The sequence below is a fragment of the Pongo pygmaeus genome, chromosome 5 (assembly GCF_028885625.2).
Source record: "Pongo pygmaeus isolate AG05252 chromosome 5, NHGRI_mPonPyg2-v2.0_pri, whole genome shotgun sequence".
NCBI classification, from domain to species: domain Eukaryota; kingdom Metazoa; phylum Chordata; class Mammalia; order Primates; family Hominidae; genus Pongo; species Pongo pygmaeus.
This window is the reverse complement of record NC_072378.2, coordinates 144,566,628-144,582,297: the sequence shown is the minus strand read 5'-3', so window position 1 is coordinate 144,582,297 and position 15,670 is coordinate 144,566,628. Positions and strand designations below refer to the sequence as shown.

The window sequence follows — 15,670 nt, the reverse complement described above, 5'->3', positions numbered from 1 at the left end:
CTGGGCAACAGAGTGAGACTCTGTCTCAAAAAAAAAAAAAAAAAAAAAGGAAAACGAAAAATTTTAACAATAATTGAGAAAGTAAACTAAATGGTCAAGACAGAAATGTATTAAAATATGTGTATAATGTAATGTTTATTAACCTTGCTTGAAAAACAATTCTTTTACTTTGAATTTCTCCATTTCAATGCATGGAAGGAATGGTCCACAGTAAAACAAAAGCAATATATCCAAGAATGGTAGTTGTCTCTAGCTCTGTATACATTTTCTACTGCCATATGTCTACCGCCATAACCAATGCAGAGTTGTTTAACATGAAGTTTGACCCAAACTGGACTAGGAAGGGGCAAACTGGAGTGAAACAAACTCAAAACAAGCAAACCAACACCAAGAGCCAGAAAAGTGTTCTTCTTGAAATTTATATACCATACTTACATAAAAGAAGTTAAACCAATTGATCATTATGTACATACATTAGTGAATATTAGTATTTTACATTTACATATATGTGCATATGTAATAAAGTAAAAAGATAAATGTTAAATAATTTTTATCAGTGAAAAAATACATAAAACGTGACTGATACTTCAATTTGAGTGCTTGTTCGATATTCAGTGCTTACAAATGTTTGGAAAAATAATACCAAAATATAACCTGGTGAAATACATTTAAAAAGTGAAAGAGATAAGAAAATAGTAAGTGTTTGGTGTGATTTTAATAAGTAGGGGAAATGAGCAGAAATAAGATCTATATTTGGGGAGGAATTGCACAGCGTAGACCGGATGAAGAATTGGAAAGGAAGAACGTGGTTTTTCCCAAGGCCAATTTCGCTCAAAATGGAACAGAACCAGGGAATTTTCAGGACAAAGTAAATGAACTGAAGTTTCCATCATGAGTTCATTCTATTAGCAGATGCCCAATTGACTTCCTCCTTGAGTCTTTATTAGGAGGCAGGCCTCAGACATCCACCCTACAGTCAGATACAACGTCAGTTCCTTACTTGGCTTCTGTCAAGAGGGTAAGAGTGCAAGGTGTCATATAATGACATTGCACAACTTTGTAGGAATCTATCTTTACTGAAGAATCATCGGACGGTATCAACTAACCATCTTTCCAAGCACGGGCTGGTTTGCAATTCTTGAACCTGGCGTTTCTTCTCTAAAGACTGAGTTCCGGAAACAGTTGGGGCAACTCCCTGCAGGGTAGAGCTCCCGGCTTTGGTGGCTCCTTCCCAGCGCGCTCCATGGTCTGGGATGGGCGGTGGCGGCCTGGGCCGGCCTGCTACTTGAGGCAGGGACAGCAGAAGCAGCAGAGGGTCCGGCAGGGGTTCTTCTTCTTGTACTGCACGGCCTTCCGCACCTGCGCCTTGGCCTGGCCGGTGTAGTCCACCGTCTTTTGTACGTTGAGCTCGATGACGTTCAGGGTGTCGGCCTGCTTCTCCACCAGCACCGCCATCTGCAAGAAGAGCTCGTGTACGTCGCGGATGCGGCTCTCCAGGCGCAGCAGCTCGCGGTGGCGGCTCTCGATCTCGTTGAGGGCGGCCCGCGCGCCCTTCACGTCGGCCAGCAAGTTCTCGGAAAACACGTCCCACTTACCCTGCTCGAACATGTCCTCGATCTGGTCGCCCGAGACTTCCTTGCCCATGATCTCCAGCTGGCGCTGGATGCGGATCTTGCAGTTGTCGCGCTGCTTCATCTCGGCCTGGTTGTAGTCGTGCATGGCGCGCTGGAAGGTGAGGGTGAGCGCGTTGTACTGCGCCCGCGAGATGCGCGCCACCGCCGAGTGCGGGCCGTGCTGGGCCTCGGCCGCCTCGCTCAGCTCCTTCATGGCGCGCAGCTTGCAGTGGATGACCTCGCCCCGGGCCTTGATGGCCTTGGCGATGGAGTTGGTGTCGCGCTTGATGCTGCTGAGGCGCCGCATGGACGTGAGGAAGCGGGCGTTCTGCTTTCCCAGACGCTTCACGTCGGCCACCAGCAGCTGGTTTTCATCCTGAATGTCCTGGATGTCTCGGTACAGGGACTCCAGGATGTGGTCCGTCTCGAACACGATGTCCTCGTGGGGCGAGTCAAACTCATCGTCCCCGTCTGGGAACTGCTGGTCATATTGCTTGGACAAGTCCAGAAGTTCTGCTAGCCGGTCTTTCATTCTGCCTGCAAGTAGAGATAATGAAATTAAATTTCTCTATTGAGAGTCAAATATTTGCCTTCAAGGGATTGAAACTTAAACATTTTACTCAGCAGTCCCAATTTTGTATTCCTCGGTGTGGGCAGTTAAGTGCACTAAAGGTGCTAAATGTTCTGACATTTTGCTTACAAGGAAAGAAATAAGATGACTGAACAACATGAAACAGTTGTGTTTTAAGGCCTGTGGGCACCTGCAGTTCAATATCATAGCCGTCCAGAACTCAAGCAGCAATTTAAAATTTTATTTATTTATTTATATATATATTTTTTTATTATACTTTAAGTTCTAGGGTACATGTGCACAACGTGCAGGTTTGTTACATATGTATACATGTGCCATGTTGGTGTGCTGCACCCATTAACTTGTCATCTACATTAGGTATATCTCCTAATGCTATCCCTCCCCCCTCCCCCCACCCCACAACAGGCCCTGGTGTGTGAAAATTTTAGATTGCATCGGGAAACCATCTGTTTTCATTGCTTTATGTTTTCCAATCGTCGCAAATTAAAACAGACACAGAAAAAAAAAAAGAAAAAAGAAGAAGAAAGACTTGCAAACTTAAGTATTTTTAATTGAGGACAATCTACAAGGCTTTGGGGCCAACATCTAAATGTTGCCTATTTTGTGTCTATTTCAGCACTGGGAAGCATCCCCTCCTGTACATACTAACAACTCTTAAAACAGTTACCATGCAAATCATGATTTAAATTTTTTTCTCTTGAAGATGTTGTAAAAGTAAAACATGCTTGAAGTAAAATGACAACAAAATACAGAAATCTAAGTGTAAAATTTAGAAGCTGAAGTTTCCTTACTCTTCTCAGTATCATTCCCTAATGATAAGCATCGTAAATAACACTGCTTTGTAAATGCTTTTATATGGAAAATTCCAATCATACGTGGCCTAGTAGCAATAATATAACACACTCCCATTCATTCATCATGTAGCAGCAATGTTTGCCCACTTTTAATAGCTTTTTGAAACAAGTCAGCAGCTCAAGCAGAATGTTCATGTTTTTACAAGGATAGTTCTGGTAATCCCTCTGCTTAGTAAGGCAAAGTATTAGTCTCTATGTCCATATTGCTTTTCAATGAAGTGAAAAACTTTCATTTTTAGTCGCATGTATATATGCTAATATAGGGAACATCTTGCCTTTATACACAAGACTTCATGATGAGAAAGATTCTGTTTCTACTACACAATTTGCAGCAAAGAGGGGAAAAGTAGTAACACTTAATGGTTACACAATCTATCAGGGTTCTTGGTCTCAAATTAAAAGCTTCTTTCAAGTTGAAGTAATTAATTTTATATCACCACTAATGGAATGCTGACAAGCTGGATTTGGTGGTAAATGGAAAATGGTGAAATACTAACCATGGCCTTTCATCTACCACGATCATTATTTACATAAATTAAGCAGAAGTTTTATTCTATGATGGTGATTTTTAATATAACAACGTAAGCTGCTTAAAGTGCCATTTCTGATACCTGGTGGCTATAATCAATACCAGACCTTCTCAATGATGGGGAAGGTGATTCTCCTAGCAGTATGGTTGACAGGCAGAAAAAAGATCCACCCTGGACCAAAACTATGCCTTCACCTGGTCTGAATTTCTTGATATTCAACTGTTTCCTCCCTTTGAACAAAACTGAAAGACAAACCACCAACTAGGGAGAAATTATAATATATGACAGACAAGAGGTTAAGATACTTAATATATATATTTCTAAGCTACCAAAAAATCAACTTACCCAAAGACAGTGAAGCAATTCAGAGAAGACGTAAATAACAGAGAACATAAACGTATGTTATATATGCCTGATATTTTCTAGGCATCTTTCATGTGATACCCTCTTTAGTCTTCATACAGATTCTATGAGTAGGTACTGCCATTATCAGAGTTGGTGTGAGCATAGGGAGATCAAGGAATTTACTCAAGGTCACCAGTAAGTGAACACTCAGGCGTTAGAATAGCACCACTTAACCACTGCACGAAATAATCTTTAGCAAAAGTATAAAAATATAGTCACAAAAGACTTCTGTATTAAACAAGGAAATGCAGATTAAACTGCTGAGAATTTTCTTGCCCATAAAGTTAGCCGGAATTTTTTAAAAACAATCATTTTTCAAATGGGTAAGGATTCTGGTAACTCTCAAAACATACTGGTAATTCCATCTATGCCAGTCAGAATGGTGACTATTAAAATGTCAAGAAACAACAGATGCTGGTGGAGGCTGTGGAGAAATAGGAATGCTTTTACACTGTTGGTGGGAATGTAAATTAGTTCAACCATTGTGGAAGACGGTGTGGCAATTCCTCAAAGATTTAGAACTGGAAACACCATTTGAGCCAGCAATCCCATTACTGGGTATATACCCAAAGGAATATAAATCATTCTATTATAAAGACACATGCATGTGAATGTTCACTGCAGCCCTATTCACAATAGCAAAGACACGGAACCAACCCAAATGCCCATCAATGTTAGACTGTACTACACAGCCATAAAGAGGAATGAGATCATGTTCTTTGCAGGGACATGGATGAAGCTGGAAGCCATTATCCTCAGCAAACTAATGCAGGAACAGAAAACCAAACACTGCATGTTCTCACTTATAAGTGGGAGCTGAACAATGAGAACACCTGGACACAGGGAGGGGAATAATGCACAGTGGGGCCTGTCGGGGAAGGGCAGGGGAGGGGAGAGCATTAGGGAAAAGAGCTGATGCATGCTAGGCTTAATACCTAGGTGACGGGATGATCTGTGCAGCAAACCACCATGGCACATGTTTACCTATGTAACAAACCTGCGCATCTTGCACGTGTACCCCGGAACTTAAAAACATAAAATAAAATAAAATAATAAAATCAGTATTACTGTTCAGGGTCCTGAGACCTCTCTCAGCTTCTGCTGAACTAAGCAATTACATTAAATTTTTTTTCTAGATTAAAAAAAAGTCTAATTTAAAACTCCTGTGGTGTCTTTGTTTTTGCAACTTAATGATTTTGCAAATAAAGTCTATTCATTATTTTAAAAAATTGGTAATTGATAGAATCTTTCTGGAAGACAGTTTAGTAATATGTATCAAAAGCTTTTCAAGTGTGCATTTGTTTTGACATTCGTACATTTATTCTAAAGATATAATGCAAAAGTGTATGAAACTCATTGCTCTAAATATTTTCATCACCACCTTGTTTTTACAGAAATTCAGAAATAAGTTAAATGCACAATAATGAGGTCCTGGCTTCTACATAAGTCACAGAGTTTAGAAGGCTATCTAATGGCATGAAAAGCATATATACTCTGTTAGGCATAAAAAGTAGTTATGGAGAAAGAGAATGTGCAGCATTCTGAAACAGAAACTTGAATAATACACATCAAAATGTTAATTATAGTTTTCTTTGAGTTGTGGTATTATACATGGTTTAAATTGCTTCCTTTTGCTTTTCTGTATTTTCCAAAATTTTTATAATGTCCACACACATTTCATAATTTAAAAACCCCCACAAAACAATAAATACTATTCGTTTAAAGGACTAACTCCTTAGCAACTTTTAAAAGTCTGTGCATTGCAATCAAGTTAACATTTTATGTTACCTGGGGAAAGCACATTAGCTAGTTTGCGTAGAGTTGAGCTGTACCCGTCTGCTTCAGTTAGTACCCAATATAGTCTACCATGCAACAAGTGGATGAGATGGAATGGATGCATTTTGATGAACAAGGCAAGAATAGGTGAGAGATGCCTTCCTTCCTTACATGTTGGCCAAGCCTTACAAGGCACTTCAATGGCAGGAAATGGGTAGGTAAGGGACTGTGCCATGCCCTGGGACACTAGGAATCATTTGTATGTATCCTGCTCATCCTAGACAGGTCCTGTGCTCTGTATTGCTCTCCTACGGCCATTAAAAAGCTATTGGGCGAAATCATCTCATCACAATATGAAGAGTCAAGTACAATTCAACCATATAGAAAATGGTTTTGGAAGATGTCCAGAGACAGTCATTCCTTCTCAAGATTGAACAACCCTAAAGTCATAGATAACAAATTATAAATCAGGTAAGGGCCCAAGCTCATGTGAAGGCGCAAGTCCATAATGTGCTAATAAGAGAAAAAGAAAGGGTACAGGAGATGTAAAGATTCTCTATTGAGATGTGGTAAAGAAGGAGGGAAGGGGGCCTTCACCTTGCCTTCCTGCCCACGTTTCTTGGCTCAGCCAGCCTCAGATGAGTTGTCTCCACTGACATAGAAGGTCTCCTAGTCACCAGGGAGCAAACATTAGGAAAACTGCAATAGAAAGTCAATGAAGAGACTGCTATTCCTAAGAATGTCTCCAAAAAGGTTAAAAGTGTATACACTACTTAGTTATACAACAATATAGAAGTGGGCACAAATAGAGCATCAAAATAACCTATATATCCCATAGCTTGATTCTGTACTATGAGTTCCTAGAAAGAGAACTATGGTAAATGAGAAAGAAAAATCAGACAATTCCACTGACCTTCCTGTCTTATTATAATAAAAGATAATGTAATAAACTTTGGTAAATTGCATTCATCAAGTTGCTAAAAATAAGTCCTGCTTCAATTTGCATGGAGGTGAAGAATTCAAAAGAAAATTGACAATCAACTACCAAAAATCTGCTTCTGCTTTCTAATTTTCTTTTCAGGCATGCATATAATCTGTACTGAAAACTAGATCCAATAAGGAAGGAAGGGGTTATTGCTTAAGCCTTTTTTCATTGAGCAATAAAGTTTTGTGTAAGAGAAAACAAAGGAACAAAGAGATGATGGTAGCTCAGTGGTCCTCGGTCTGCAGGAGATGACAGAATCATTCGGAGAGCTTCAAAGATAACAGATGCCTGGGCACCTAGAGTTTCTGATTCGGTAGGCCTAGGATGATCTCCAGGTGATTATAATGCATACTCAAATTTGTGACCCATTCCATAGATACCTACCATGTCAGCTTTTTTTTTTTTTTTTTTTTTTGGAGGTGGTCTTGCTCTGTTGCCCAGGCTGGAGTGCAGTGGTACTATCTCGGCTCACTGCAACCTCTGCCTCCCAGGTTCAAGTGATTCTTCTGCCTCAGCCTCCCATGTAGCTTGAATTACAGGCATGCACCACCATGCCCAGCTAAGTTTTGTATTTTTAGTAGAGATGGGGTTTCACCATGTTAGCCAAGCTGGTCTCAAACTCTTGATCTCAGGTGATCCACCTGCCTCAGCCTCCCGAAGTTCTGGGATTACAGGCATGAGCCACTGCACCTGGCCCATGTCAGCTTTTTATTCATAATTATCGTGCAATTCTGGAAAATTTATAATAATTCCTAGCTTGGGGGCAGTCGAGACTGCAAAAAACTGATAGAGAAGGAAAAGGGGTAGCTATTGGCCTCTCTCCCCCAGTGGAAGGATGGTGGCTTTCATAAGCACTGCCTTCTGGCTCCCTGGTATGGAGGCTAAATAAGAAAGTCAGCTGAAAACTCACTTCCATAACAACAATCTCTGAAGCTCAAAAGGAAAAGGAATCAAGAACGTTTGAAATAGTTTATTCTGATCCCTTCATTTATGATGGAAAATTATAATTGCTGCAGGCATGGGAGTATGAATAAAATTGAAGACTGAGCTTACTATGATGAGGCACCCTCAGGTACATGAATAAATACTCTGATAGCATTCACAGGGAACAAGGAAGGATGATGATATTCTATTAGCCATTGAGACCTAGATCCTGCTTTGAAGAGCCTACTATATTTGGCACATAGAATGTTAAAATTTTCTGTCGTATCAGGAAGGAACAATTCAGAAAGCAGGTTTCTACCTACCTCAGAAGACCAAAGAGTGGAGGTGACAACCACATTGTATTAGTCCATTTTCACACTGCTGATAAAGACATACCCAGGACTGGGAAGAAAAGAGGTTTAATTGGACTTATAGTTCCACATGGCTGGGGGGGACCCAGCGTCGTGGTGGGAGGTGAAAGACACTTCTTACATTGTGGTGGCAAGAGAAAATGAGGAAGGAGCAAAAGCAGAAACCCCTGGTAAACCCATCAGATCTCATGAGACTTATTCACTATCACGAGACTAGCACAGGGAAGACCACCCCCCAGGATTCAATTACCTTCCCCTAGGTCCCTCCCACAACACATGGGAATTCTGGGAGATACAATTCAAGTTGAGATGTGGTGGGGACACAGCCAAACCATATCACACATAAATAACCAAGACACTGGATGCTACAAAGAACAATTGTGAAAGTCATTGTTCCCAACATGCCTCTAAGGGAATCATTTTTAAATGATGTATATAGCATCTCTCTGATCATAAAGGAGAAGTTTTATTAGGCAGCCCCAAAAGACTAACATATGCATTAAGCAAATTTTGCCAAAACCAGGAAACAAAACCTTTTCCTGTTTCACAGCAAGATGTTAAAGTATTTTTACAAGTAGTGAGAAATTTTCAGACATGGGAATATGCAATACAGAGCAGCTCAAGGAACACAGCAAACCTTGTGAAGCTTATTATGGAGATCAGCTTGTAGATACACACACACACACAGAGAAAGAGAAAGAAAGAGAGAGTCTTTGCAAATGGAATTCGGCTATTTCAGAAGCAAAACCGACCCTGTCCCCAAGATATACACTCCATACAGGACTTACGCACAGTACCCAAGTTCTGATTTTCAGATTCTATGACATACCTCCTATGTCCTAATTTTATACCAATTGTAAACGTATGATTAAAGTGATTATTACAAATCAGAAGGTCCTCTGTTGGTCTATAGGGTGCCTTAATGAGGCTTTGTGTTGGGCTTATATAGTATCTTTGTGAAAGGGCCCTTTCTGAAAGGTGGATACAGCCCTGCCCAAGGGCATGCAGCCTGGTGAGCTGAGCATGGTTGGACTGCCAGTCTCTCTCATCTGTGGTGAGATCACAACCTGCACAGCCCATGGGGTCACGCTGTGTACACCTTTCTCAATCACCTCATCCAGTCCCTCCTGCCCACACATCCCCGCCACCAGAGGCACCTAGGAATTCCACAGGTAGAGTGTAATTGTAATTTAGCAGTTCCTTTCTAGCATACCCCATAGTAACACAGCCCTTAAAGAACAACAAATGGACTTTCCCCAACAGGTTCATAAACAATAATTTCACTCAACTGGTAAAACCAGTGCACTGTTTCTTGATTTTTAAAATGACACATCTAAGAGGGTGATATGGTTTGGCTCTATGTCCCCACCCAAATCTGATCTTGAATGGTACTCCCATAATTCCCATGCATTGTGCGAGGGATCCGGTGGGAGATAGTTGAATCATGGGGGTGGTTTCCCCCATACTGTTCTGGTGGTAGTGAATAAGTGTCATGAGATCTGATGGTTTTATTAGAGGTTTCTGCTTTTGCATCCTCTTCATTCTCTCTTTGCCGCCATCCACTAAGATGTGACTTGCCCCTCCTTGCATTCACCATGCCTCACCATTGCCTCGTCATGACTGTGAGGTCTCCCCAGCCACGTGGAACTGTAAGTCCATTAAACCTCTTTCTTTTGTAAATTGCCCAGTCTCAGGTATGTCTTTATCAGCAGCATGAAAACAGACTACTACAGAGGGAAACACTATTCTTTGAACATCTAAACATTACAGGTTAAAACTAAAAAGTTCCTAATAAATAGTTCTAATTTTCTTGCTGCTCCAAAGTTAATTAAAAAAAAAAAAGCTTGTATCGTATCTTAAAGTGCATTGGGCAAGAACGCATTTAATATTGTCTTAGGGCTCATTCAAAGCAAAATTTGAAAGGCTGAAGAGTATTAATTGAAATGGTTTATAACGATAAAAGTCTGAGGCTAGAAGAAATAATTTTAAAATGTCTCTTGTTTTCTCTTTGCTCTAAAGCGAAAGCAGGTAGGAGTTATTCAAAGCATTTCTGGAGAAGACAGTCTCTACTTTTCAATCGCTTTACTCATTTGATGCCCTCTGACATAATTCATTTTTCAGTTTCCTCAATCAGAATTTTCTGCCAGTGTGTGAAGAGAAAAAGGCAGTTTGATATGCACAGTTGATAAACAGCCAGTGGGTAGTTGGGATTTCACTTTTAGCAATATGCTTTCGGATGCTTTATGTAGAAATGCACGAGAAATCAAAGCAGCTATTCCTGTGTAGGTTTCATACATTCTGCTCTACAGTGAACATTTATTAAGCATTTGTAAAATGCCAAATGCGGTACTCAGCAATGGGCAGGTATTAACCCATTTATTCCTTATGAGGTATTATCATCATCCCCAGTCTACAGGTTTGAGGCCTAATGAGTTTAAGCAGTTTGCCTAAAGTCACACAGTTATGGAGTTGAGATATAAATCCCAAAAGTGTGACTACTTGAGAGTCCATCTGTAATCCACAAAGCTACACTAGCTTCTTTTTCCTAAACTCCCCACAAGGTTTCTTTTAAAATCGTTAGTCTAATAGGAAATGTATTCCCTAATTGAGCTTTTCTATTAGGAACAATTATTAGCATCTAATTCTTAGAACTGGATTAACACATGGAAGTACTGTCACCATTAGAATCACTACTTTCTTTCCCACACAAATTTCTTCATATCAGAGTTTCCCCAACATTGCAACACTTCAGTTGCTACAGCCCTAAAAACAGGGAGTAAGTCATCACAACTTTCAAAAAATCCATAAAATTATTAACTCTCTGAAATAACAGAACACAGATACTTGGAGACGTAAATTTTACAGTCAGGTGCATAGAAGCCAGAACAGGAAAGGACAGTAGATGAGCTTTCTTTCTTCTTTTTTTTGAGACAGTCTCCCTCTGTCATCCAGGCTGGAATGCAGTGGTGCAATCTTGGCTCACTGCAACCTTCGCCTCCCGGGTTCAAGCAATTCTCCTGCCTCAGCCTCCTGAGTAGCTAGGATTACAGGTGTGCACCACCACACCCGGCTAATTTTTTTGTGGGTTTTTAGTAGACATGGGGTTTCACTCTATTGGCCAGGTTGGTCTCAAACTCCTGACCTTGTGATCCGCCTGCCTCAGTCTCCCAAAGTGCTGGGATTACAGGTGTGAGCCACCGCGCCCAGCCAGTAGATGAGCTTTCTAAGGGAGAAAGTAAAGACAGGAGCACTCAAGGGTCAAGGCTCAAGGCTCAAGTCATCTGTGCAAATTTTTCCACTTGTATCTCTATTAGTATTTACAAACTAAAACAGTTGTAAATCTTACATCTGATTTCCCTTTGGCCCTAGAATGTGAAGCAAAACTTTGCCTGGAAAATACAGTGAAGATCTATGTTTAAAAAATGATGGGGAATAGATTTTGAGTCCAGTTGGAAAACATATATGCCTTTAAGTAATTCCTTTATATTTTGTAACTATTCCATGAAGTATCTTTTAAAGGGAGAAATCCATGGAGTTTCCAGAATCATCAATGACCTTTCCTTTTCCAACTCATAACACCAGCTAAGGAAAAGCTCACAGAATTTTTACATTCCTTTATCTGTTCCTCTTTCTCATAAACAGTGTCCTTTGGGCCACTTATTCTAGTCTCATTGCCTGGTTACTCCTGTTAAATTCTCCCAGAAAAAATATTCTTATATATGGCTGATATCTTTTACACAAGGTACAGAAATATCTGAGTTATCCAACATCATCAATGCATGAGGGTTTTCCATGTAAGTAACCTTTACAGTAACTGAAGTTTCTCCCTTCAAATGTCAAAGGCATCTACTTATCTTTGTTGGAAATCCTCTTCTAAAATGCATGGACACACTTCCTTGCTTTTTAAAAAGGAGGGCATTAGAGACAATTTATTAATGACTCAAATGGCCATTATTAACATCTTTGAACCATGTGGTGATACAGTTTTATTTGATTTAAAATGTTTCTCTTTCCTGGGAGTTAAAATAGCAAACCCTTCCTCAGTTATCTCCACTCACCACTGACAGTCTTCTCACTCCCTTTACAGATTGTGGCAAGCAAAGACATTCGAGAAGCAAACATTCAATAATAGTAACTTTCTGCATGTGTCTGCAGCCCTCTAGAATCAAGCCCACTCCATAAAGCAAGGAAGGAAAAACAAATCTCAGTGACAGACTGTGTGCACCCAAAACCAGTCATTGTGCTGGAGAACTGATATAAAATCCACCACAATCCTCACAATAACCTTGGCAGGAGGGTAGCATCATTTTCAATTTACTAATAACTGGGTCTCGGAAAAGTTAAGTTCACCCAGCGAGTAAGAGAGAAGTCTGGGATTTAAACACATCTGTCCAGGTCCTGAGTTCATGCCCTTTCCACTTAATCATGCATTGAAGCTGTTGGGGGAGTTAGGGTGGGAGGCGCTAGTGTGGGGAGGTGCTAGGTCGGGAGGTGCTAGTGTTGTTAAGGAGCAATATTCTCTGCTCTGTTTCTTCCCTTCTCTGGCATCTCTCTCCACCTCCTCCTGCAAAGGGGCATGGAGTTGCTTATCTAATTAGTGAATCTAAAAGAAGAACCTGTCTGCAGTAGCCCAGCCACTTCTTTCTTTTTCCTAAAAGTGGGTTTACCAGAGAACCTGTGTTGTCTCTGCACTACCCCTGGGTGGGGTGGGTGAAATCAGCTCTGGCCAGGGAGGGTAAATCCAGCTAATGCTGGCTTCAAGATCAGAATGCACAGTCCTGCAGGTGTAAGCCACATTTTCCAACCTTGTCTTTATCAGTCACTAATGAGACCCTTTGGCCTCTGACTGCTTTTCCTTTCTTATTTCTCCATGGGTGTGGAAGTCAGGCGGGTAAGGAGCAGCTACTTACTGTGTTCCTTCCTTAATCAACCCAACCACCATGTTAAGTAAAATCAAAGGAGGTGAGAGCAGAAAAAGACTGTAATGATTAGCTTGCACAATGCCTTCACTGTAAAGATGAGGAAAGAGAGGCTTATTGTATTAACATACAAATAATGATTAAAAGAGTGTTATTAAGGCCGGGTGCGGTGGCTCATGCCTGTAATCCCAGCACTTTGGGAGGCCGAGGTGAGTGGATCACCTAAGTTCAGGAGTTCAAGAGCACCCTGGCCAACATGGTGAAACCCCATCTGTACTAAGAATACAAAAATTAGCTGGGCATGATGGCATATGCCTGTAGTCCCAGCTACTCGGGAGGATGAGGCAAAAGAAAAAAAAATGTTATTAGCAAAGTGGAAAAAACTCTTATGTAATTGCCATTTCCATTTATAGCAATAAAATTCTAACATGTATAAAGCATTTTCATGAGAGTAGCATATATTGAGACTTTAACAAATGATAACTACTAATTTTACTATATTATCATTATTATTATTGTTTGACACAGGGTCTTGCTCTGTTGCCCAGGCTGGAGTACAGTGGCACAGTCATGGCTCACTGCAGCCTCTGTCTCCTATGTTTACCAATGCCTAAGCCTCCTGAGTAGCTGAAACTACAGGCGTGTGTCACCATGCTCAGCTAATGTTTGGCATTGTTAGTAGAGACAGGGTTTCATTACATTGGCCAGGTTGGTCTCGAACTCTTGGCCTCAAGTGATCCACCCGCCTCAGCCTCCCGAGTAGCTGGGACTACGGGCTAATTTTTATATTTTTTGTAGAGATGGGGTTTTGCCTGTTGCCCAGGCTGGTCTCAAACTCCTAAGCGCAAGTGATCCCCTCCGCCTCAACCTCCCAAAGTGCTGTAATTACAGATGTGTGCCACTGTGCCTGGCCTAATGTTAGTATTGTAGTACCAGATAGTATCAGAACCATGAATACATCAACCAATTAGATTATTTCCATGACGTGGTGAGCATCTGTTCTCATCCCACATTCTTGATCTCACCTCCTAGGTGGCCCCATTCTTTCCCCTTGAATTTGTACATACTCTTTGTGAAAGGGTGCAAAAAAAATTTTTCTAGCCAGGCACAGGGGCTCACACCTGTAATCCTGGCTTGGGAGGCCAAGGCGGGTGGATTGCTTGTGCTCAGGAGTTCAAGACCAGCCTGGGTAACAGGGCAAAATCCAGCTCTACAAAAACACAAAAATTAGTCGGGTGTGGTGGTGCACACCTGCAGTCCCAGCTACTCGGGAGGCTAAGGCTGGAAGATCGCTTGAAACTGGGACACAGGTTGCAGTAAGCTGAGATCATACCACTGCACTCCAGCCTGGATGACAGCGTGACCCTGTCTCAAAATAAAAATAAAATAAAAATAAAAATGTTCTTACTACACATTCTTTGCAGCTTCTCTGATCAAGAGGTACAGACTATTTCTCAACTCCTTGAGTTTGAGGGTGGCTATGAGACTGAGATTTGCTTTGACCATTGAGACATTAGCAAATATGATGCAAGCAGAGGTTTGAAAAGCATTTGTGCAAAAGGGCTTGCTATTGGGTAGCTTAATTCCACTATATGACAAAGCCTGGGCTAGCCTGCAGGAAGATGATGCCCAGCTGAGCAGTACTCGAGGCTGAGCACAACCACCAGCTACCCCACCAAAAGACTGAAAATGAAGAAGCCGAGGAGAGCCCAACAGAAGACTGCTCAGCCAATCAACAGGATAGTGAGAAATAATAAATCGTTGTGTTTGAAACCACCAAAATGGGTAGCAGCTTCTTATGCAGCATAAGCTAAATGACAGAAAAATTGGTACCTAGAAGTGGCATGCTGCCAGAACAGAAACCTAAAACATTCCACCTTGGCTTTGGCACCAGATAGCAGGTGAAGAGCAGTGATGTAACTGTTAAGTAAAACTGGAAAGATGGCATGCAGACTGTCAGAGGAGGGTGGCAGTGGTGAGGAAACTGCGAGAGCAGTCAGGGGGAAAAGGCAGCCCATATCATAGGCAGCCAAACACTTGGCAACACTGTTGCCTATGGCAGCTCCAAAGGCTGAAAATGTTGGTATGAATTTTGCATCTCACTGCAAAGATCTCCAGACAATGTTGAAAGTGTTTGAGTGTGTCTATAACTACATAGAAGTTCTGCATGATAGAGACAAACTAAAAATTGAATCATCTAGTTTGCAAGCATTATTTAGAGAAAATAGAGGGAAACCAGAACTCACAAGACAGGAAAATAAAAACTTTTTATCTCTCCAGTCTCTTCAACGGGAAGAAACAATTCTAAGTAAGAAATGGCCTTGGGTGGCCTTAGAGTAAAGACCTTGGTAAAATTGAATAAGGTGCCTCATAGACCTTCTCAGCTAGACAAAGTGAGCTCTAAGACTCTAAGTGTGTTGTCTCAAACAACCTGATCCTCAGCCTGAAGTAGACAGAGGTCTAACATGAAAACAATTATGAACATAGGTTTTAGGGGCATGGAGCCTAATTAGAGTATTTGGAAATCCACAAAGTTTTTAAGAGAATTTTACTAAAAAGCACACACACAACTTTGGCCTAAAAATACAATGACTTTTCAAAGGAAAAGAGGCCTCTGGGTCCCCAACTTTTTATGATCAGGATCTAGGCCAATGAAGCTATTTAGGAGCAAAAATAAGCCATTTGTTGTGGGAAAAGAAGA

General features: G+C 41.1%; 1 protein-coding gene across 4 annotated transcripts in view; it reads right to left on the bottom strand.

The window, feature by feature from the left end:
- Positions 1-403: 403 nt before the first annotated feature.
- Positions 404-15,670, bottom strand: part of STX11 (syntaxin 11) — a 48,397-nt gene continuing 33,130 nt past the window's right edge. For all 4 annotated transcript variants that reach the window (XM_054492176.2, XM_054492177.2, XM_063666717.1 and 1 more), the window contains one exon: positions 404-2,150. In XM_054492176.2, the coding sequence (XP_054348151.1) occupies positions 1,282-2,150 (869 nt within the window). In that variant the 3' untranslated portion in view covers positions 404-1,281. The remainder of the gene's footprint in view (positions 2,151-15,670) is intronic.